The 23,283-nt window shown below is 39.8% G+C and overlaps 1 protein-coding gene across 31 annotated transcripts in view; it reads right to left on the bottom strand.

The window, feature by feature from the left end:
* PTPN13 (protein tyrosine phosphatase non-receptor type 13) overlaps positions 1–23,283 on the bottom strand; it is a 212,291-nt gene that overhangs the window by 46,691 nt on the left and 142,317 nt on the right. For 23 of the 31 annotated variants that reach the window (XR_004972633.1, XR_004972635.1, XR_004972634.1 and 20 more), the window contains 11 exons: positions 22,183–22,272; positions 20,610–20,717; positions 20,308–20,439; positions 9,403–9,866; positions 8,220–8,366; positions 6,106–6,199; positions 5,416–5,501; positions 4,290–4,452; positions 2,526–2,740; positions 2,324–2,422; positions 369–733 (listed from right to left, as the gene is read on the bottom strand). Coding sequence is in view for 28 of the 31 variants with exons in the window: in XM_036338751.1 (XP_036194644.1) it covers positions 369–733; positions 2,324–2,422; positions 2,526–2,740; positions 4,290–4,452; positions 5,416–5,501; positions 6,106–6,199; positions 8,220–8,366; positions 9,403–9,866; positions 20,308–20,439; positions 20,610–20,717; positions 22,183–22,272 (1,963 nt within the window). In the remaining 3 variants the exon portion in view is untranslated. The remainder of the gene's footprint in view (positions 1–368; positions 734–2,323; positions 2,423–2,525; positions 2,741–4,289; positions 4,453–5,415; positions 5,502–6,105; positions 6,200–8,219; positions 8,367–9,402; positions 9,867–20,307; positions 20,440–20,609; positions 20,718–22,182; positions 22,273–23,283) is intronic. The other 8 variants (XM_036338759.1, XM_036338785.1, XM_036338805.1 and 5 more) reach the window with 4 other exon arrangements.

Below are 23,283 nucleotides of genomic sequence, written 5' to 3'. Positions count from 1 at the left end.
CTACCCCTTCCTCCATACCACTCCCTTTATATTTTTACTGACTACTCTCCTACCCCATCACTATCTGAATAGGTTTCTTCTCTTTCTGTCAAATAATCGGAATGATGGTGAAATACGAACAACTTTCCCAATTTTTAGTAAATATGCTTGAGAGAGCAGTAAGGCTCCGGTGGAATGGCTAGAGAGCTTACAGATTTGCTAACTAAAACTGTCAGCCACAATAGTTAAATAGCCAATAGAGTCATCATCTATTTAATCACTGTGAAATTCACTTACAGGCACATTTCATTCTTAGAGAAATGGAGATTGCTCTCCTGTTACTAACAGTTAGTTGTGTTGAGTGATAAGCATTACAATATTGGCAATACCTGGGCTCGAGTCCTGGTTTGCTGGATATTTTCTGAGGATAGTAAAACATGGTACAAATGGTATCTTCTTGACTCTTGGTTGCCTCGTGTTGATTTTGTGCCAGTGGTAGCATGTTGCTTAGAGTCTGCTGAAAAGCTGAACTCCAGCTCATATTTGGAATTTTTGCTGGAGCTTTCACTAAGTCTTCTTCTCCGCTCCCACTGCTGTCACTGTCACTGTCTTTCCTGGATGAGGATGTGCACTCTTTCTTGCTTTTGTCAGACATTTCATTTTCATCTGAGCTGGTGCCTGGCCCCACACATGCTGACTGAGAGGGCTCTTTACTGTTGTTTGGAAGTACTTGTGCTGGAGAATGCAGTGGGGTCTGTAATGGACACATTTAAAGAGACCTGAATGTGACAACTTATAGTAATTTTAGAACACTTGATAGAAACTGAACACATTCAACAACAGCACTTTCTATTAAAATATTCTATTATTTTTTATAAAGTAATTATACTCATTAGAGAAAAAAATCATATATAAAAATAACTTAATATTTTATGACTTATATTTTAAATCAGAATTAGAGTTATAGTATATATTCTGCTTTGTATCCTACTTTCAAAATTTAGGTTTTTATGAGTACTTTCTGAGGTCCTTAAATATACTTTGAAAACAACCATATAAAACTGTATAATAATCCTACAGATGGCTATACCTTTTAATTTATTTCAGAATTCTCCTTTTATTGGATACAGAGCTGGTTTCTAGCTTTACACTTTAATAGAAATCTAGGGGAACTTCTTTGTATGTAGATTTTCACCCAAGTTTCTAATTACTTCCTTATAAGTTTCTATATAATTAAAATAGAATTTTTTATAATCAGCACATAGGATGTTTTTAAAGGCCTTGTTAAATATTTCCAGATTGCTTTCCAGAAAGATTGTATCAATTTATATACATATCAAGAGAGCTCTACCAGTTCCTAACTGCTGACCCAAATCAATGTAGTTTCTCTCTCTCTCTCTCTTTTTTAAATGTAGTCTCTTAAAATGCTATTTATAACATGTCCTATAGAAATATTACTTTCCTATTAATAGCCTTCTCACACTTTTATTTCTGATATAAAGGTTACAAGTTTCTCCTGCCTTTTCTCCCAGGGGTCATGTTCACTGTTTATGGAACACTACTTTTTTAAAATCCTCATTTGAGGATATTTACTAATTATAGAGAGAGAGGAAGGGAGAAAGAGAGAGAGAAACATCAGTGTGAGAGAGAAATATAGTTTGCTTGCTTCCTGTATGCACCCTGACCAGGGATTAAAACTGCAACCTAGGTATGAGTCCTGACTAGAATAGAACCCATAATCTTTTTGATATACAGACAACAACCAACTGAGCCACCCAGCCAGGGCAGAACACTATTTTAAGTACATAGGACAAAGGTTGTCTTCCTTCCAAGGCTGTCTTATCTATCAGTATGCAATTTATAACTAACTCCAAAATAGATTTGGATCCTTTAGATATTCCTTGACATAAAAAAGGAAAATAAACAAACATATTTTAAAATATGTTTTAAAAAAGCAAAATATCTTAAATAATTCTCATTTTTATCTAATCTAACTTAGAATGAAAATTATGTTTCCCCGTTTGGTCCAATGAAGAAATAAAAAAAAAGGTTTTTGTAACCATTACTTTATGTCTTTTTCGATTTATGCTTAGAAAACAAATTCCTAAAATCTTTGAAGCTAGAATTTTAGAATTGGAAGGGAAAGAAGAGAAAGTGAATTGAATTACTTTACATTGCAAATATAGGATGCACTCAGAGGTTAAGTGACATATACAAGATAATACTCTTAGCTGAAGTAACTGGAATAAAACCCCAGAGATCATGCTATATGAAATCACTACAGCTGAATTAATCACTCAATTGGTATTCTACAAAAACATAAATTACTTTTTGCAGGTCTTACCAAAAGAGCAGGATCAATGTCTGGTAGCACACCAGGTGGAGGTCTGCAGAGAAGCAAGGATACTTCTGGAGATGTTCCTCTGAGAGCAGATATAACTTCCTGGGGGTGCCATAAACGACAAGGGAAGCTGTAGTTAAACCACCATTACTGATCATTTCTGAAAGACCAATCTATCTCCACATGCCACATGTGTGGGGCTCACCTGCTGAGACAGTCCTTTCAATGAGGCTCCATTCACCTTCAAGATAACATCCCCCACATCAATTTTTCCACTTTCCGCTGCTGGTTGCCCAGGGAAGAGCTTTTTAACCCTTACTATGCTGGTATTCATTTGCTCAGGTATAAGATTATCTTCTCGAGAAAAACTGAATCCTAGGCCTGAGCTATTTTTAAACAATTTTACCTCAAATGTATTCTCTGCAGAAAAAAAAAAATTAAAAAATTCTTACATGTTATGTATACATACAAACATAAATACTTTTATTTTTATTTATTTATTTTTTTAAAATATATTTTATTGATTTTTTACAGAGAGGAAGGGAGAGAGATAGAGAGTTAGAAACATCGATGAGAGAGAAACATCGATCAGCTGCCTCCTGCACATCTCCTACTGGGGATATGCCCGCAACCCAGGTACATGCCCTTGACCGGAATCGAACCTGGGACCTTTCAGTCCGCAGGCCGACGCTCTATCCACTGAGCCAAACCGGTTTTGGCCAAACATAAATACTTTTAGACACATTTTAAAAAGCCCATTTCCCCACCATATTTACAGCTTTATATGTACTCACTGTACTCTTATTCTATAAGCAAATCCTATTTCACAGTATAAATCAGAAAACTAAATGTAATGAACTAAGCTGCATGAACTAACTGCTTGAACAGAAAAGAGGATTTTGAAATAAGGGTTCTGAAAATGAAATTATGCTTACTCCCTCGTGTTTTAAAAGACTTTCGAATAACAGAAAAAGAAGAAAAAAAATCCAAGAGAGGAGAAGAATAACAAAAAGCCAGGTATGCAATGGGAGAGAAAGGTAAGAGCAAAACAAATGTTAGAGAAGGCATGGGAAAGATGATATTCTAATGAGTCGGTACAGTATAACATAACCCAGTAAATTGCAATGACATTATGAGAAAATTCTCATCATCAACAAATTTTTTTCTTAAATAAGCAGAAAAGAGTAAAAAACATATTTTAAAAAATGATGGAAGAAATAAAGAATATAGGACAGTGAGATTAAGTGGGTATACTAATTTTACTTTCATAATCAGGAAAAATATATGCTGGGTTGTATTTTCTCCTTACTTTTGGGACTAATTTAGAGTTGCTAACATTTGTGCAATCAAATAAGAATTTAAAATAAAAGACAAATAAGGACTTTATACCACCACCATCCTTCATAAAGTAAAGGACATTTTTCCTTTTATGCCCCTTAAAAGGAAGATAAATAGAATCTGAGAATAAAGGGGACTTCTGTATCATGAACACATTTAGCAAAAAGTTCAACACTACATCATTTTTAATTTTCTTATTTTGCTACTAATTAGTGGTATGTCCAAGGGCTGTCAAAGTTTGTAGGAAAGATCAGTTTCTGGGATCTATTAGGTAAATTTCTACTCAGGTTTAGCTTGACAAGTCCATAAAATTAAACGGAAATATAGAAAATGTAAAGGGTTAAAGCCATTTTCAGGTATTATTTCTACATTTTTATGTTTTTTCCCCTTATAGATATGAGCACTATTATAGGACGATAATCTGTTTCAAGCATGACTTCATCATCCAAAGTCTTTCAGACTCTAAAAGCAGCAAATATGTCCTTAAAAAAAAAATTCAGTGTAGTGCTACATCAGATTATTCACATTTGACAAGAATAATTAAAGAGACTCAGGCATGAATTGTATCCAACATGCAAAACTCAAATTTTGAATACGTGAAAGCTGAGATGACAGTGTCCTAAGGCCTGACCTTCAGTGACAAAGCTGTAGTCTTTGATAGGAGTCATTTTCTTCACCATTTTTTCTGGGACTTGACCTTGACCATCCAGATCTGAAAGGTTGCACTGTGGGGTTACAGGGGCATGTTCTTTGGATGCTGGAGACTGTCCCTTTTCTAACAACAGATGAACCAACTGAACAAATGAAAAAGCACTTCATTAATGAAAAATAATTATAAGAAAGCAGATCAATTTTCAGGATTTTTGTATAACTGATGGTATATATTTCAAGTAAATAACTGGTCTACTAAAGTATAGGGAGAGAAAAAAATGGAACAAAAGCAAGGGATTTGAAAATTTCAAAATTAAGTTTTTAATATTTTCTGTATAAAACAATAAATGATTAAAAAGAAAAAAAAGTCTATTATAAAATAACAAATATGCCCTGGCCAGGTGGATCAGTTGGTTGAAGTGTTGTTCGGTATATCAACAGGTTTCAGGCTCAATTCCTGGTCAGAGTACATACCTAGGTTTTATGTTTGATCCGCAGTTGGAGGACATCTGGGAGGCAACCCTTCTATGTTTCTCTCTCACATTGATGCTTCCCTCACTCTCTCCCTAAAAATCAATGAAAACATATCCTTGGGTGAGGATTAAGAAAAAAATAAAATAACAAACATATTATAGAAAATTGTGGTACTAGAATAAAATCGCCACTGTACTATAATATAAAGACCATTGTAAATAATTTGCTAAACTCCCTGACTTAAAATGTATTTCAACAAAATAAATTTAGCCTTGAGGATAAAGAATGACTAGAAGTGAAAATCACTAAATATTTGTAGATGCTGATGAAAATTTTAAAAATGTAATCTCCACCATTCCTTCTGTCAGATCTCTGGTAATATTAGGGCTAAATATGATACAGAAAGCCAGTTTCTTCAGTAAAAAAACTAAAACCTCTTGTCATAAAACTTGCTTTTTTTTTTTTTTTTGATACCTGCTTCTTAATTTGTAGAAAAAAATACTAGGATGTTTATATAAATCAGGCTTGGTTTCTTGATTAATAAATTTAGAGATTTCAATGAAATTGACATTATTCACACATTATTATGTTCTTCTATGGTATCTTATAAATTTGGTAGAATGATCTATTACCTGTCCCGTATTTCTCAGTGTTTCCACAGCTTGCTTATGGGTGGCTCCTTCCAGACTAACTCCATTAACAGCTAGGACACGATCACCTATAAGTCAGGCAGTCATTTTGAAAAAAGCAAATCATAAAATATAATCATGCTCTTTAATACCACGTGATCTTGTTTCGTATTAACTTGTTCAGGAGAGACTCAGACAAATTCTGGACAAAACTGTCACAGTTTCTTTAATGTGTATTTAATTTCTTTTCCAATTCTATGGCTCATCTTAGGTACATTTTAGAATACTCTATTGTATATATCGTAAAAGTGATTTAAATCATGGTATAAGATAAATTAAACTACAAATGTAGAGCTTTGGAGGGAACTAAACTAGTTAGTTCTGATTAGAAATGTAGATGTCACTGTTTTTACAAGGTCACTATCCTGTTGCCATCCTCTGGTAGTTTACTTCTTAGGAAGTGCAAAATATGAACTAAATTATCACCAAAATATTTTCTGATATTAGAGAATAAGGTGAAAAAGAAGAGTTTTGGGAATGACATCAAGGAGTTTTTTAATACTCAAGTCCTAAAATAATTGTATTATGTTCTTATTTTATATTAGGAATAATCTGAAGGTCTATATCAACTTTCTAATTTATATGTTGAAGTGATAACCCTCTATATAATTCCCATACACACAAATAGTCTACCTTTGTGAATTCTACCATCGAACTCTGCTGCTCCCTTGGGAAGAACAGCTTTCACATAAATGCCACCATGTCTGACACTGGTATTCACACCTCCCTATGTGGAAAAAGACAAATAAAATAACATTTGTAATACAAAAAAGTTCACACTCCATTTTTCAAATCTGAGACCCAGAAAGCATTCAATTTATCAGCGAAAGCAGCTGCAGCATGTCAGCACATGCAATTAGTTCAATACCCCAAAACATTTCTAGCTAAGTTTTCCAAATCTTAAAGCAGTTACTTTGTAGGAAAACTCTTTATTCAGAAAATAACAACATGCCAGATCTTGACTATATGAAAAATTACTCTTCCTCTGTAAGTCTATACCATGCATTATGAGCAAGCAGAAAGTAAAATTAGTGTGAGAACTTAGTTGTCAGAAAAAATAGTATATGGAATAATATACTTCTGATCATATTTGCTATTCTGAAAGCAAATCTCATGAGTCAAAGGAAAAAATTTTTTTTTTTTATTTTGAAAGATTTTGGTAGAGAAATTTGGTTATAGTGGAGATGAGAGGTAATGAATAGATTTTTCATTCTCATATGGATATATAGCTTTTATTTCCCTTTACAATAATAGGAAGATAAAATTCTAAAGTTAAGGTCAAAAAGGAAAGAGCTATAATATTTTTAAAAATGCAAGAGAAATCGGTCTTTTTGATTTTGATATATTATATATTAACTAGAGGCCTGATGCATGAAATTTGTGCACTGGGGGGGGGGGGGGGAGGGGTGTCCCTCAGCCCAGCCTGCACCCTCTCCAATCTGGGATCCCTCTCACAATCCAGGACTGCTGGCTCCCAACCACTTGCCTGCCTACCTGCCTGCCTGATAGCCCCTAACCGCTTCTGCCTGCCAGCCTGATCACCCCTTAACCACTCCCCTGCCAACCTGATTGATGCCTGACTGCTCCCCTGCCGGCCTGCCTCCAACTGCCCTTCCCTGCCGGCCCGGTCACCCCCAACTGCCCTCCCCTGCTGGCCCGGTTGCCCCTAACTGTCCTCCCCTGCTGGCCTGGTTGCCCCTAACTGCCCTCCCCTGCTGGCCTGGTCACCCCCAACTGCCCTCCCCTGCTGGCCTGGTTGCCCCAACTGCCCTCCTCTGCTGGCCTCCCCTGCTGCCCTGATCGCCCACAACTGCACTCCCCTGTAGGCCATCTTGTGGCCACATGGGGGCAGCCATCTTTGACCACATGGGGGTGGCCATCTTGTGTGTTGGAGTGATGGTCAATTTGCATATCACCTCTTTATTAGATAGGATAGTGCTATTTCTATGACATTTCTAAATCACTTTTTATTACTAATATCCTTCAAATACCATAAATGATGTTACCATTTAGGGTACAATACATTCATTAATAGAATTCTAAAGTAATTTTAGCAAGTAACCTATGCTCACATTTTAACTACTTTAAAAGTACATATATTCCTTGGGAACTTGTTATTTTAAAATACTAATCATGTTTACAACTTAAGATGTATTATGCAGAGAAAGGGCATATACATTAGGCTTATATTACTTATGATGTAGGTTAAAAGTATTATTTCATGTTCAAGCAGAAACTATCAAATATTTGTTAAATCATGTCAAATTAAGCAAATATGAAATCTATGCAAAAAATGTAGCACGTATGAAATCTATGCGGAAAATGTAGTACTAATCACAGGAAAAAGTGATTAGTACGCTCAAGTTTTTATTTTATTTTTTAACAGATTTTTATTAATGTCAGAGAGGAAGGAAGAGGAAGAGATAGAAACATCAAGGATAAGAGAGAATCACTGATTGGCTGCCTCCTGCACAGCCCCCACTAGGGATCGAGCCCGCAATCTGGGCATGTGCCCTTGACTGGAATCAAACCTGGGACCCTTTAGTCCGCAGGTCGATGCTCTATCCACTGATCCATACCAGCTAGGTAGGGCAGTATGCTCAAGTTTTTAAAAAAGTTTTAAGATGTGGTTCAATTTTTAATTCTGGAAGTATTTGACAAGTTTCCTTTTTGAAGCAAAGTAATTCACTTAATTAACTGAAATACAATAGGCTGCTGGAAATGGAGAAGAGAAAACATTTGAAAACCTTGTCAAACAGTACCGTGACACTTATCCCCAAGCTGTTATCATTTTTAGCCAGTTCAACCTCAAAGATATCTCCAGGTTTAGGAGGTGCTGAAGGAAAAGTTTTAAAATTCATTTTGTTGGATGTATTCATTGAGGAGGAAGATTCCTTAACAAAGAAAAACAAACAAAAGGATTTCTTGTTAGACTCAAAATGAATTACTATTGGAAGATTCAATATGTGTTATTTGGGTAAATTAAGAAAAAACAGATATTAAGGAATAGAGCGGATTCAAAGATCATGAGGGTTGGAAGAGATCTTTGAGATCATCTAATCCAATGCCTTCATATTTTATGGTTGAGGAAATTGAGGTCTAGAGATTAAAGGGTTTGCTTCAGGTCAAACAGCTTGATATGGCAGAGGGAAGGAAGCACGAACCCACTGCAGACCTGGCTTTTACATAACCCTTGTCCAATGCTTTTTAGACTCCCAAATTTGGAAAGTATGCCCATTTCCTTAAAAAAAAAAAATCAATATATAGTAAGCAGTAGCTTTTAACTTAGAGTTTTAAGATGAGTAGGCTTCATGTTTACTTTGCTTATGTTTACAAATCCAATATAAACATAGGCACAGCAGCTGAGCCCCAGTTATAAAGGCATAACCACCTTATGAGAAATGCTGATTTTTCTGTTAAAAAAAAAGGGGGCTTAAGGTTCTTTCCTGAATTTTCTTGTGAAAGTGCGCTTAAATTTATATCATTTCTAGGAAATGGGCAATTTTCTATATTGTTGTTCATCCATCCAAAACTTCAGAAGGATTTGGTTATCAAAAATAAGTCAACTGGCCATTCCATGAACTACTTAGGAACAATACTTTTCAGATATTAAATTCTCTTACAACATGAAGTATGCAAGAGATGAACAACTTGTAGAAAATAATCATCATCTGATTATTAATTTCTTTGGCTTATCAGGTAACAAGTTCCCAGAATAATAGCCATTTTAGAGTTAGTATTTAAAGCTGCTAATTTCTCTGAAAGTTAGCATCAAATGCAGTAGCAGTTAGTAGCATACTATATAAATTATTTCTCCTTTCTAGAATAATGTAAGTAGTTTATAGTAGAATATTCTACTCTGTAATTTATTTGCTGTTGTTTGTTTTGTTAAATTAAAAACAAAAAACAAAGATTCAAATTAAACTATGCCTTTTTTGGCGTTTGATGATCCTGACTGCCGGAGTAAGTGGCTTCATCCATGTCTGAGTCTCCACGATCTGAGTAATCTGTTGCATCAGAAATGCCTGGTTTTTTAGCTTTGCTTTGGTTACTGTCAGTAGAAGTCCTCTTCTTCTGAGTGGCTCTGGATATCACAGATGGGGAAGGGCTGCCGTGCTGTGACTCCTGCCAGGTCCGGTCACCTACGTGGCTGGCAAAGAAGCCATTGACCTGGCTCTGGGACAAGCTGGCACTCTCAGTCCTGGAATCTTGAGAACTCAGGCTTCCTTCCCGCAGCCCTCCAGACAGCCCGAAAGAGCTCTCTGAGATGTGCCTCAGGGTACCACGTGGCCAGCGGTGATCCTCAGAAGAATCTATAGTGCTGCCTTGCATATAGGAAGGTTTCTTCATGTAATTTTTCATGCCATTGGCAATGTGCACAGGAGTAGAAGGCACTAAACGTCAAAATTCAATGAAAATAACAGGTTAGTGACACACACATGCCTGGGCTTACACACATGCACAACGTTCCTGACGATTGTTGGGAGGATTTTACATAGGAAAACACATACATCACACCTGATCTAGGGCCTGAAACCATGACAAGAACCCAACAAATACAGTAGATGCTTTCTGTTTCCTTTGCTCATCCCTTTGGTTATTCTTGAAGCAGCTTCTATGGAAATGTGAAACCCCTTCATCTTAACTCCTCATTTCCATTCTCTAAGGCCTATTTCAAGTAATCTGTCAAGGCTTTCTTGATTCCCTAACTAGAGATAATTTGGGGCTCTAAAGATCCTTGTTCTTTGTTTAATGATTATTTATATATTTGTTTATAATATTGTCTTACCAATTATTCCAAGTGATTCTCAAGAAAGGCAACTCCCCAAATTTTATATATAGACTTTATCAAAATCCACTTAAGAAAGCTTGCCTAAGTAAGACACAAACCACATGAGCCATTTGTAAAAAAAAAAAATACAGATGCAAATTTATAAGACACTAAAAGTTTTATGTAGTAAGCAAAGCCAAAGAAAACTGGAGAGTAATGAGCAGCTGGAGAGAAAATATTTGGAATAGTAACAAAAAATAATCAAAGAGTTAATACCATTAATATACAAAGTGTTTCTAAAAGTCATAAGAAAAAGTTTAGCCCTGGCTGGTGTGGCTCAGTTGATTGGAGCGTCATCCCATGTACTACTAAAGAGTCGCATGTTCGAATCCTGGTAGGGGCATGTACGAGAGGCAACCAAATAATGTCTGTCTGTCTGTCTGTCTGTCTCTCTCTTTCTCTCTCTCTCCTTTTCCCTCCTCTCTCCCTAAAATCAATTAAAAATAAACAAACATTGAAAGGGCGAGGAGTACGCCCTCCACCTTGCCCCAGGGTAAGGGCTATGCCCTTCATCTTAACTTGGCCATGTGCTCAGCAAGCTTCTTCCCGGAAGATAGTCAAGGGAAGTGCACGCCATCACTATGACCACATCCTGTGTACTCACGCCTGGCCAATCAGCAGGGCCCACAGTCCTTTCTCCTCCCCTTACCCTAAACCCCTATAAAACCTCTCTCCACACAGAGTTCTCTCTCTCTCTCGGCCACTGGAGCTTACCGTTGCATCGGTGAGTGTGGCAGGGGAGCCAAACCTAGGTTTGAAATGAATGACTCTTTGCTTTTGCATCGGACTCGCTGGCTCCCTGTGGGTTCTTGGGAATCATGAAATCTGGGCACAACATTTGGGGGCTCGTCTGGGATTCCCAAGACCATCGAGGGACCCCCGATCCGAAGAGTCTGACTGACCGCGGTATGTGTGTGTCATTGTATGTTCTGTTCAGTGTGAGCTCGTTTCTGGAATCTGTAATTGCCTGAGGGGTCTAGGCGGACGCGCCGTGAACGACCACAGGCAGGGGAGAGTTGGAAGACGTTCCGCTCCCCAGGAGGGATGGATATGCCCCTCACCCCAGGAGGGATGGATATGCCCCTCACGAGGGATGGATATACCCCTCGTGGATTTGAGACGAGGCAGGTCGCTCCTGCCGGTTTGGCGTAAGGCCAACGTCTAGTTGCTTCCATGGAGTTGGAAGCCTGTATTTTCGGGCCCTGTTTAGTGTTCTGTGTTTGTACTGGATGGATGTTATGGGATGGACTCAGACTGCACCTTTGGGTATTGTGATTGATCATTTCAAGGAGATTGGGGGAGGCTTTAGAGCTCCCTCAGGAGTTGGGAAGTTGTTAGGAATTGAATGGATTGTTTAAAGTCTGAATGAATGTCTGGTGAAAGTGTGGGAGTGTGGAGGGAGGGGAATTGCCCTCCCCCCTCCTTTGTGTGGCGGTCGGGCGGCCGCCTGAGTGAGGGTATGTGGAAACAGGTCACCCCCTCCCCAAGTAAATGCGTCTGGGACTTCTGTGCACGTGTTAGGAGAAAAGCTGGCTTAAAACTAATGTGCGCACCGTCCGTTTTTGGATAGGGTTTTGGGCTAGTGTATTTAATTTGCTACCTAAGATTTTAAAAAGTTCTGCAATATAATGTTGGCCATCTATCTTTTAAGGGTTTTGGTTTGCTCTTCCCTTGTTTACTGTGAGAATGAGGAAATCATATTTTCTGTCAGAGAACAGTTTAGACCGCCACAATGTTGAGCTGCCTGACTTTGCAGCCGCCATGTTGGCCGCATGGCATGCCGTGCCCCTGGGGGCCGCCATCTTGGAACAGCAGGCCCCTCCCTCTGACTTAGTTAATCACAAAAGGAATGTCTGCTCACTAAGGCAGGATGGGATTTCAGGGGTGGAGTTTTAGGCGGAGTTTTACTAAGGAAATGCAGATGGGGCAGAAAGTGTGCCTGCCTCCCAGATTTATTTAATACTAAATTAGCAATCATGGTCTTAATATAATTTTAGTGGTATGATAGACCAATGTTTTGAGCAGTTGGCTTTATAAGGGCCGACAATAGAGCTTGTATTTCTTAAAGGGCTTGTAGATAGAGAATTGAAAAGCTTTTACAAATTCATAAATGCATCCAGGATTTCTGTGCACATGTAAAAGAAAAGGCCAGTTTAAAAACGAGTGCGCATAGTTTTGAGCTGAACTTGACCTTTTGCTGTGTACAGAATAAAAACCCGAGACTGTTTTGGCCTTAATAGTTATGGGTTTGCTTCTTGAATTCCCCAGCACGAAAATTGTGACCATTTTGAAATTTAGCAGCTATGCCAGGATAGCAGTAACCCAATTTCTAAAGTAAAGTACAATTATTTCAGGTAGAAACTGTGGTTTAAAAGTTCTAGCTACCTGGAAAGCATGGCCTTGGTATGATAGGAGGAAAAAGAAATATTAAATGAATGGTAAACCAGTGAGCTGGGACTGGTCACTGATGGTGGATTGTGAAAAGGGCTGGACGTGGCCTAACGTCTCCTTCCTTGGTACCCCTGAAACGTCTGAGGGTACTTCTGGCCTTGGTTTTCCAATGTGTTAAATCTGTCGATTTTGTTGTTTCGCCGAAATCCTCTTGAAGGACATTGAATGGTTCTTTCCTTCCTCTTTAACTTTTGGGGGATTGTGTGGATGGATTACTGATGTAGATTATCAAGAATCTCTAAGGTACTTGTCCTGTATCTGGAGGAATGGCTTCTAGATGGTATTCACCGTCTCTGGGACTTCCGGAGGGAAGTCAAAGCTCGGACTGGCTAAGGGTTCGAATCTGGCCTATCTTTTAAAAAGGTAGAAAAGAAGCATTCCTAAGCAGTTTTCTACTGCCTCTGTTTAGGGACTTGTTCTGTATCTCGACACAACTGAAACTGATTTGTTGGTATTTTGTGGTATAAATGTGGCATGTACCTCGAAGTTCTTAATGGGGAATGTATCTAGTTATCGTGCCTATTTAGTCTTGATTTCCTTGTTCAATATGAGTACCGTTTCTATCTGGATGAGACATAGGTCAAGAATCCTGTCCTGGGATGTGGGAAAGGGAGGCCTCCACATCTGTTCCTGTCAGGCCCCCATCAGGGGACTTGGGCGGTGTTCCTGTTATCTGCTCAAGATCCCAAGACTGTAAAGGTACTTGTTCACTGAAAGGGTGTAAGTGTAAATATTTATTTGATGTTTGTATGTCTACTTGGGTATAATTATTTGTTCATGTAAGTGTGGAAGTCTGTGGAAAAAAAAAAGTCACACGCTTGCCCCAAGAGCGCTTGCTCTCTGTCAGAGGTGGAATCAGCCCGCCTAACTAGTAAACATCTCTGTCTGTTTGTTTGCTGGGAACTTTGATTTGCTATGTGATATTCTGTGCTAGGTTGGGATTTTGGAATTCTGGGGTAGATTTAAAAGGTATTTGTGGCTTTTCTAGTCTGATTGGGACATTTAAGGGTGGGGCTCACAGTTCCTCAGGGCAGAGATTTCATGGGACCTTCCCCCTGCCTGTGCTGAATTAAATAATACAGGCCAGTGTCATTTGGCTTGCTGGTTAAAGGAAGACAATGGGCCTTAGAATCTGTAAAGGTGAGCGGGAATGAAGCTGGTCAAATGTACTGAAAGGGTTTGGTACCTGTTGCTGCTGTAACTGATAAACAGGGTTACCTAGAAGCCATCAGGACTTTGACTCGGAGACTGGCGAGGACTGGGTGGCTTTTCTTTAACAATCTCTTTCCTTGAGAGGGCTCCAGAAGGTGCACAAGGACATTTGGCCGCGCCTCCGCGCCATCTATGAGACCAGCCCAACCCCAACTCCTCATCAGCACAGACCAGGAGATTGGGTCTACGTCAGAAGGCACCGCCGGGAGACCCTAGGGCCACGTTGGAAGGATCCCTACATCGTGGTGCTGACGACCCCCACCGCTCTCAAGGTAGACAGCGTCGCGACCTGGGTCCATCCGGAAAGACTTCATCACCAAATGGAGCATCGATCGAGATCAACGCAACCCGCTCAAGCTCAAGCTACGGCGTGCTCGACCTGCCTGATGCCGGTAACATGACTTGGGATCACTCCTGTCACCAGGAGCCCCCACAATACTGTGTAATAATGCCTGCATCTTCATGGACATGGATCCAAAGAGACAAGGACAATTTATAGGATCACATATTTAGTAGCAGAAGATTTGGCTGCCTGAAGCGGCCATGATGCCAATATTATGTTTCATTGTATTGATATGTTATATTAACCTTTGATTCTTTTGCAGGTTTGAATGTATGTTGGCTGTCCTGGAAGGGAGCTGTGTGGGGTGACCCCCAAAAGTAAAGGGTGCCTAGCTGCCAAGAGGGCAGGTGCCCAGCTGGGCAGGGAAGGGTGCCCATCAGGTTTTGGTCTCTGTTGAGAGACAGCTAACAGTTGGCAGCCTGTAATACTGTCTTGCAGACCTGAGTCACCATGCCCATGTCAGGGTTAGTAAAGCTGGAAAAAGCCTGTTTAGAATAGAAGGTCTGAGGCATGGTTATGCATAGAAAGAAGGTTTTATGCCAACAGTTACTGTTTTGTTTTAAATCCATGAAAAGGAATTAGCAAGGAAAGTCAGAAAATCTTAGAGTAGATCAGTATGTTTTTCTCCTTATGTAATTCCTCCGAAATCTGGCAATGCTAAATAAGTACGTTTCTTTGCATAGATTCAGTAAGACTGGTTCCTAATAGTGGTTTTATTAACGGAAAACTTTGACTGGAGTATCATGTTTCAAAGAGCCCTATCTGAGCTCTAAAGACTTGAAGCCAGTAAAAATGCCACGAAGAAAGCCTGGTATCCTGCTTGGGAGCCCTGAAGATGGCTGGCGCTGGAGCATCAGGCTGATGCCCTACCATCACTGGCGGTTGGTAAGAGTAGAAGGGGAGCAGTAAAGATGCCTCTGCATCCCTGCGGAACCCCCACACACTCTGGGCCGCAACAAGTAGGAGGGCTACTGAGATGGGCCTTAAAGCCTGGAGCGTGGGCTCAGGTGGAGTTGCTACAGGTGAGGGATTCACCTAACTCAGCAGATACTGCAGGCAGGCTTGATGGCAGCTGGATGGCTTGGCTTCCTGGCCCTACGGGGCACATTAAGATTCAACCATGAAATTCCAGCAAAGGTAGTCAGTTACCATTCTTGTTGTGTGTATGCAAACATCAGGACAGTAGATAAATGGTTTCTTTCCCTTCCACCGGGCCATTTGTTAAGCTTATAGGGATAGTTCAGTTGATAGTTCTGTGTGCCCAGTATGGGCCTCTAGCAATGGTGGAATAGAAATGCAGTCCGTCTCATGATTGAGCCGGAAGTTCCAAGACAAGGGGGGAATGAAAGGGCGAGGAGTACGCCCTCCACCTTGCCCCAGGGTAAGGGCTATGCCCTTCATCTTAACTTGGCCATGTGCTCAGCAAGCTTCTTCCCGGAAGATAGTCAAGGGAAGTGCACGCCATCACTATGACCACATCCTGTGTACTCACGCCTGGCCAATCAGCAGGGCCCACAGTCCTTTCTCCTCCCCTTACCTCCCCTTACCCTAAACCCCTATAAAACCTCTCTCCACACAGAGTTCTCTCTCTCTCTCGGCCACTGGAGCTTACCGTTGCATCGGTGAGTGTGGCAGGGGAGCCAAACCTAGGTTTGAAATGAATGACTCTTTGCTTTTGCATCGGACTCGCTGGCTCCCTGTGGGTTCTTGGGAATCATGAAATCTGGGCACAACACATATCCTCAGGTGAAGATTCAAACAATTTTTTAATTAAAAAAAAGGAGTTAAGAACTCCTGTGATACAAGGGTATGATAATGTAGACTGGAAATTAGGAGTAAAATCCTCATCTATAAAAATAAAAGTGTAGGAAACCAAGATGGCGGCATAGGTTAACGCCAGAGTTTGCTGCCTTGAACAACTACTTCAAAAGTGAAACTAGGAGGAGAACCAAGATGGCGGCATAGGTTAACGCTGGAGTTTGCTGCTTTGAACAACTACTTCAAAAGTGAAACCAAAAAACGGAAGGGACATCACCCAGAACCACAGGAACGCTGGCTGAGTGGAAGTCCTACAACTAGGAGGAAAGAGAAACGCATACGGACACCCAGAGGAGGCACAGTCCTGAAGTCAAATTCTGAGGTGCGGAGTGCGCGGAGCGGGCTGGCGGCGGAGGGCGCGGTTGGCGTTTTCAATCGGGAGGGAGTCGCAGACTCTGAGCTCCAGATCCGGGCGAGTCTCTAGGGACCCAGACTCAAACGGGAGAAGCGGGATTGTCTGGCTTCGGTCAGAGCGAGTGCAGCTTTCTCTCCGAGCTTTGCAGCGGGTGCTGGGACTCAGAGAGGCAGAACCCCTGGGGACAGGACTGAGAGCCGCCATAACTGCTCTCTCCGGCCCACCCTGTTGATCCTGTTCGACCCGCCCCGCCCAAGCCCTGCACACAGGCATTAGCCGGATAGCCTCAGGCAAAGGCTAGATTAGCACCTCCCTAGAGGACAGAAGTTCTCTCACTGCTGACACAGCTGATTCTCATAGCCACTTGGCCTGGAGGTCAAACCCTCCCTGGAATTAGCTACAACAATCAAGATTTAACTATAAGACTGGGAACAAAGACCACTAGGGGGTGCACCAAGGAAGCATAACAAAATTCGGAGACAAAGAAACAGGACAAAATTGTCAATGGAAGATATAGAGTTCAGAACCACACTTTTAAGGTCTCTCAAGAACTGTTTAGAAGCCGCCGATAAACTTAATGAGATCTACAAGAAAACTAATGAGACCCTCGATGTTATATTGGGGAACCAACTAGAAATTAAGCATACACGGACTGAAATAACGAATATTATACAGACTCCCGACAGCAGACCAGAGGAGCGCAAGAATCAAGTCAATGATTTGAAATGCGAGGAAGCAAAAAACACCCAACTGGAAAAGCAAAATGAAAAAAGAATCCAAAAATGCGAGGATAGTGTAAGGAGCCTCTGGGACAGCTTCAAGCATACCAACATCAGAATTATAGGGGTGCCAGAAGATGAGAGAGAGCAAGATATTGAAAACCTATCTGAAGAAATAATGACAGAAAACTTCCCCCACCTGGTGAAAGAAATGGACTTACAGGTCCAAGAAGCGCGGAGAACCCCAAACAAAAGGAATCCAAAGAGGACCACACCAAGACACATCATAATTAAAATGCCAAGAGCAAAAGACAAAGAGAGAATCTTAAAAACAGCAAGAGAAAGAAACTCAGTTACCTACAAGGGAATACCCATACGACTGTCAGCTGATTTCTCAACAGAAACTTTGCAGGCCAGAAGGGAGTGGCAAGAAATATTCAAAGTGATGAATACCAAGAACCTACAACCAAGATTACTTTATCCAGCAAAGCTATCATTCAGAAGTGAAGGTCAGATAAAGAGCTTCACAGATAAGGAAAAGCTAAAGGAGTTCATCACCACCAAACCAGGATTATATGAAATGCTGAAAGGTATCCTTTAAGAAGAGGAAGAGGAAGAAAATGGTAAAGATACAAATTATGAACAACAAATATGCATCTATCAACAAGTGAATCTAAGAATCAAGTGAATAAATCATCTGATGAACAGAATGAACTGGTGATTATAATAGAATCAGGGACATAGAAAGGGAATGGACTGACTATTCTTGGGGGGGAAAGGGGTGTGGGAGATGCAGGAAGAGACTGGACAAAAATCGTGCACCTATGGATGAGGACAGTTGATGGGGAGTGAGGGCGGAGGGTGGGGCGGGAACTGGGAGGAGGGGAGTTATGGGGGGGGGGGAGGAACAAATGTAATAATCTGAACAATAAAGATTTAATTAAAAAAAATTAAAAAAATAATAAAAATAAAAATAAAACTGATTGTCAAAAAAAAAAAATAATAATAATAAAAGTGTAATATGCTAATTAGACTGGAGAGCTGAACAACCTTCCAGAAATCAGTCCGGACATCCTTCTGGACGAAGCTGCGGTGGAGGGGACCGAGGCAGAGGTGGATAGGGTTGATCAGGCAGGCAGGCGAGCGGTTAGGGGCAATCAGGCAGGCAGGCAGAGTGGTTAGGGGTGATCAGGCAGGCGAGCGGTTAAGAGCCAGTGGTCCCAGATTGGTAGACGGATGTCCGACTGCCAGTTTAGGCCCGATCCCTGTGGCAGTCAGACATCCCTCGAGGGGTCCTGGATTGTGAGAGGGTGCAGGCACGAACTTTGTGCACCGGGCCTCTAGTAACTAATAACTATATGAAAAGACATTCTTATTGTTGATCAGGGATATGCAGTTTCTACCTATTTGCCTAACAAAAAATGGGACTGATAATTTCTTATACCACTAATGGTGTGAAGAGCACTGTTGTATCTAGTTGGTTGACTGTAAGTTGATAAAACTTGAGCAAATTGGTAGCATTTGTCAAAAATTTAAATGTGCATACTCCTTAATCTACTTCTAGGTATCTAACCTCTAGAAATAAGTACATTTTCAGTGGTGTGCAAACAAATGTATTTGTTGCAGCGACATATGTAATAGAATTCTAGCTAACCTGGATGCACAACAAAATAAACAAATAAATTTTGACATGCCCATGAATATAAAATATAATGTCACATTAAAAAGGTATATAGCCTGGCCAGCGGTTGAATGTCGATCGATCTATGAACCAGGAGGTTATGGCTTGATTTCTGGTCAGGGCACATGCCCAGGTTCTGGGCTCGATCCCCAGTAGGGGGCCTGTGGGAGGTAGTGGATTAATGATACTATCGCATCATTGATGGTTCTATCTTTCCCTCTCCCTTCCTCTTCTTGAAATCAATAAGAACACTTTTTCTTTTTTAAAAGATTCTGGACATTCATGGATGTCCAGAATATATTGAGTGAACAAGTTACAGACTGATATTCAGAGTATACAAAAGTAATTGTATTTTTGTTTAAAAGTAGTGTGTGTGTGTGTGTATGTGTATCACTATTTTTTTAAAAATTTATCTATACTATATACAAGGCTACTGGACTGCCCTGTAGTATGTGCACCTTTTATGAACACTGCCCTACCCCTTGGCTGCATGATAACTCTGTGCCAGGCAGACAAGGCAGGCCCGAGATAGTTTCCTTTTTAAAGACAAAAAACAATGGTGGCTCAAGAGGACGTAAGTCATACACCTAATGACTGGCTCAGGCATAGCTCAAATATAAGTCATCTGATCTTCGTCATATGGGTTTTCTCCCATAACATGCTAATGGAAGGGGTTGAAACAAAATGATATGGTCTTGTTTTTAAATTTCTAGTATGTTTTCTTTTCCTTTTTATAAACTGGTTCAGAACAGGAATTCATAGATATTATATTTCTATCTGTTTTTGTTTTCTATTACATAGGCAATGACAAAGAATTTCATTTCTGATTTGGTGTAAGTGATAGAAAACACCAAGTATTTAGGAGAATTTACTTAAGTGACATCAATTTTACCCAACAAATCCATTTTTTATTCAGATACAGATGACCCTTGAATAATACAGTATCCACAAATTTTTTTTTTAATAAATACCTGTACCATTCGATCTGTGATTGGGAGTCTGCAGATGTGGAAGGCTGACAATGCCATATTATAAAGAAGACTTGAGTATCCACAAATTTTGGTATACTTTGTGGTGGGCGGGGGGGGGGGGGGGGGGGGAGGTCTGGAACCAATCCCCTATGGGGAGACAACTTAAGTTTTGGAGAGTTGAAAGTTAGACAAGGATTTTAAACTGTGCATGTTGTCGGCACCCCTAATCTTGGGTCATTCAAGGGTCAACTGTATTATTAAGGAGGAATGAGATAGAAAATCTTTGAAGTAATCAATCAAAAAGTTCAACTGATCCATAAAATCAAAATAATCAGAACTATACTGTTAAAATTTCCAGAAAGGAAATAAGAAGCTGAATTCTGATTTATTGGGCCAAGCTACTGAAGTTCTTGTAAAAATGAAACAGAACACAGTCAGGAGACGTTTATATTACCTTTGGATATCTTTTCTTTTGGCTGAGAGATAACAAGTGTCACATCTTCAGGTGCATTTTGCAAAATTTCAATTGCAGCATGGTGGCTGACCCCCTCTAAGCTCACACTATTTACAGATATCAAACGGTCTCCTGTAAAAATAGACAATCCAGTATTTTCAATGACAAAGAGAAATTCATGCTAAATATCAGAAATGTCAACCTGCCAATTATTTTTATTTTGTCCAAGTTCCACTTTTGATATCTGTGCAAATTCATGCCCGACAGTAAAGTACACAAGAAATTAACTAAATGTAAAGTACCTGGCTTTAAGCATCCATCTAAGTCAGCTGGTCCTCCAGGAGTGATTGAGCTGATAAATACACCTAGATCCAGTCTTCCCATCTTCTCCCCACCAATGATTTGAAATCCTGTGAAATAGCACATTTTAAAAAGATCTTCACAACAAATCAACAAACGACAAGTGCTGGAGAGGATGTGGAGAAAAAGGAACACTTGTGCACTGCTGGTGGGAATGCAGACTGGTGCAGCCACTATGGAAGACAGTATGGAGTTTCCTTAAAAAACTGAAAATGGAACTCCCATTTGACCCTGTGATCCCACTTCTAGGAATATATCCCAAGAAACCAGAAACACCAAGCAGAAAGGATATATGCACCCCTATGTTCATAGCAGCACAATTCACCATAGCTAAGATCTGGAAACAGCCTAAGTGCCCATCAGTAGATGAATGGATTAGAAAACTGTGGTACATCTACACGATGGAATACTATGCTGCTCTAAAAAGGAAGGAACTCTTACCATTTGCAACGTCCTGGATGGAACTGGAGAGCATTATGCTAAGTGAAATAAGCCAGTCAATGAAGGAAAAATACCACATGATCTCACTCATTCATGGATAATAGAGACCATTATAAACTTTTGAACAATAATAGATACAGAGGCAGAGCTGCCTCAAACAGATTGTCAAACTGCAGCAGGAAGGCCGGGGAGGGTTGGGGGGCAGGAGGTAGGGGGGTAAGAGATCAACTAAAGGACTTGTATGCATGCATAGAAGCATAACCAGTGGACATAAGACATTGGGGGATAGGGGAGGCTAGGGGACTGTCTAGGGCGGGGGGATAAAATGGACACATATGTAATACCCTTTGTAATACTTTAAGCAATAAAAAAAATAAATAAATAAAAAAAATAAAATAAAATAAAATAAAAAAAAAAAAATAAATAAAAAAAAATAAAAATAAAAAGATCTTCATTATACTGGTACTTTCTATGACTAATGATGATTATCCTGTTTGACACACAGAAGTGTGGAGACTGTCACTATATAATTAACTAGAGGCCCAGTGCACGAATTCGTGCACTGATGGGATCCCTTGGCCTGGCCTGCGCCCTCTTGCAATCTGGGACCCCTCAAGGGATGTTGGACTGCTGGTATTGGCCCGATCCCTGCAGACCAGGCTGAGGGACCCCACTGGTGCACGAATCCATGCACTGGGTCTCTAGTATACATATAAGATCTTTGGTTAATCTCTTTCCGCCCTCCCCCCTGCCCCTTTCTCTCTGAGATTCAGCAGTCTATTCCATGTTTCCATGCCAGTGCATTGAGCGTCTGCCCCCTGGTGGTCATTGCATATCATAGCTACTGGTTGGACGGTCACTTAGGCTTTTATATATATAGACAAGTAACACCTATGAGATGGGACCGTTAAATTTTGTGGAAGAATTGCTTGTAAGCATTTCATCTTTGACATTTCCTGACTGGGCAGGTAGGGTGAGGGGTTGTGGGTGGGCAGCCAGTGGCCTGATCAGAAGTAGGTTGTGCCTCAATCCCAATGCTATGCTACAGACTTTAAGAATCTCACAGTGACTTACCTAAGCCATGCTTTGCGTCTTTTTTCAGGTTCACCAAGGTAATCTCCCTTTCTGGTGAGGATACTATGCTCCATCTTTTGTGTAGCACATCTATTGAAAATGCATAATTTTAAGGTAAAATAAACATAACACGTTCAGGCATTAAGACTGTCTGCTTGTTCCAATTTAAATGTTAACAAAGCTCATTTACAGATTGCTCAGTAACTATAAAATTATATTTTAAATAATATAATGCCATCATCTTATGTTTTGATAGTGATTTATATTTACAAAATAACTGTATGTTGTCACATTTATTCCTTATAAATGATTCTCTGTGAAATAAGAATATTTCAGTTAGAAATTGTTAATTAAATTTCAAGAGGTTAAATAATTTGAGCAGGTTTACTCAGTTAGTACTAGCAAGATCAGATTCTTAAATTCAGGTTTTCTGACTCCATGTCTTTCTTTTGCATCACCACTGACTTCCTAAATATATTAAGAAATTCCTACTAATAGGTGGTTGACATTTTTATTAAAAATGAGTAAAATATTCACGGTAAATTCTAGAGTTAAATAGCAATAAAAATAAATTTCTTTTTTAAGGTCTCATTAATAATGACTTGGCTAGCACATTTACATTCTCAAAGGACTTCTATTTATTTCTATTTTATTTGTGGAATAATTGCATGAGGTAGGTAAAGAGATTTTTAATCATTGTTTTGTGGATGAGGAATAACAGTTTATGACTTGTTCAACATTACAACGAGTATTACTTCCCAGCAAAATGTCCTAAGTTGGTACTTGATAAATGCTAGTTTAATGCTATAATTAACTTTATTTCCATTTGGATTATTTTTTTAAGTAGGATGATCATGCATAAATCTCCTAAATTAAATCAATAAATATTTAATTGTCATTTCAATAAGAAACATTACTTCATTTACTTGCAATCTAATCATCTGAAACGGTCCACACTCTCATGCTCTTCCTCTCCATTATGAGCTGATTTGTGACCCTTCTCTCTATTCCCCAGCCCCCAATTTATATGTTGAAGCCCCAACTCTCAGTACCTCAGAATACGACCATATTTGGAGATAGGTTTTTAAAGAGATAATTAAG

Source organism: Myotis myotis, unplaced genomic scaffold, assembly GCF_014108235.1.
Source record: "Myotis myotis isolate mMyoMyo1 unplaced genomic scaffold, mMyoMyo1.p scaffold_m19_p_1, whole genome shotgun sequence".
Classification (NCBI taxonomy): Eukaryota; Metazoa; Chordata; class Mammalia; order Chiroptera; family Vespertilionidae; genus Myotis; species Myotis myotis.
This window is presented reverse-complemented; position numbering and strand designations above follow the sequence as displayed.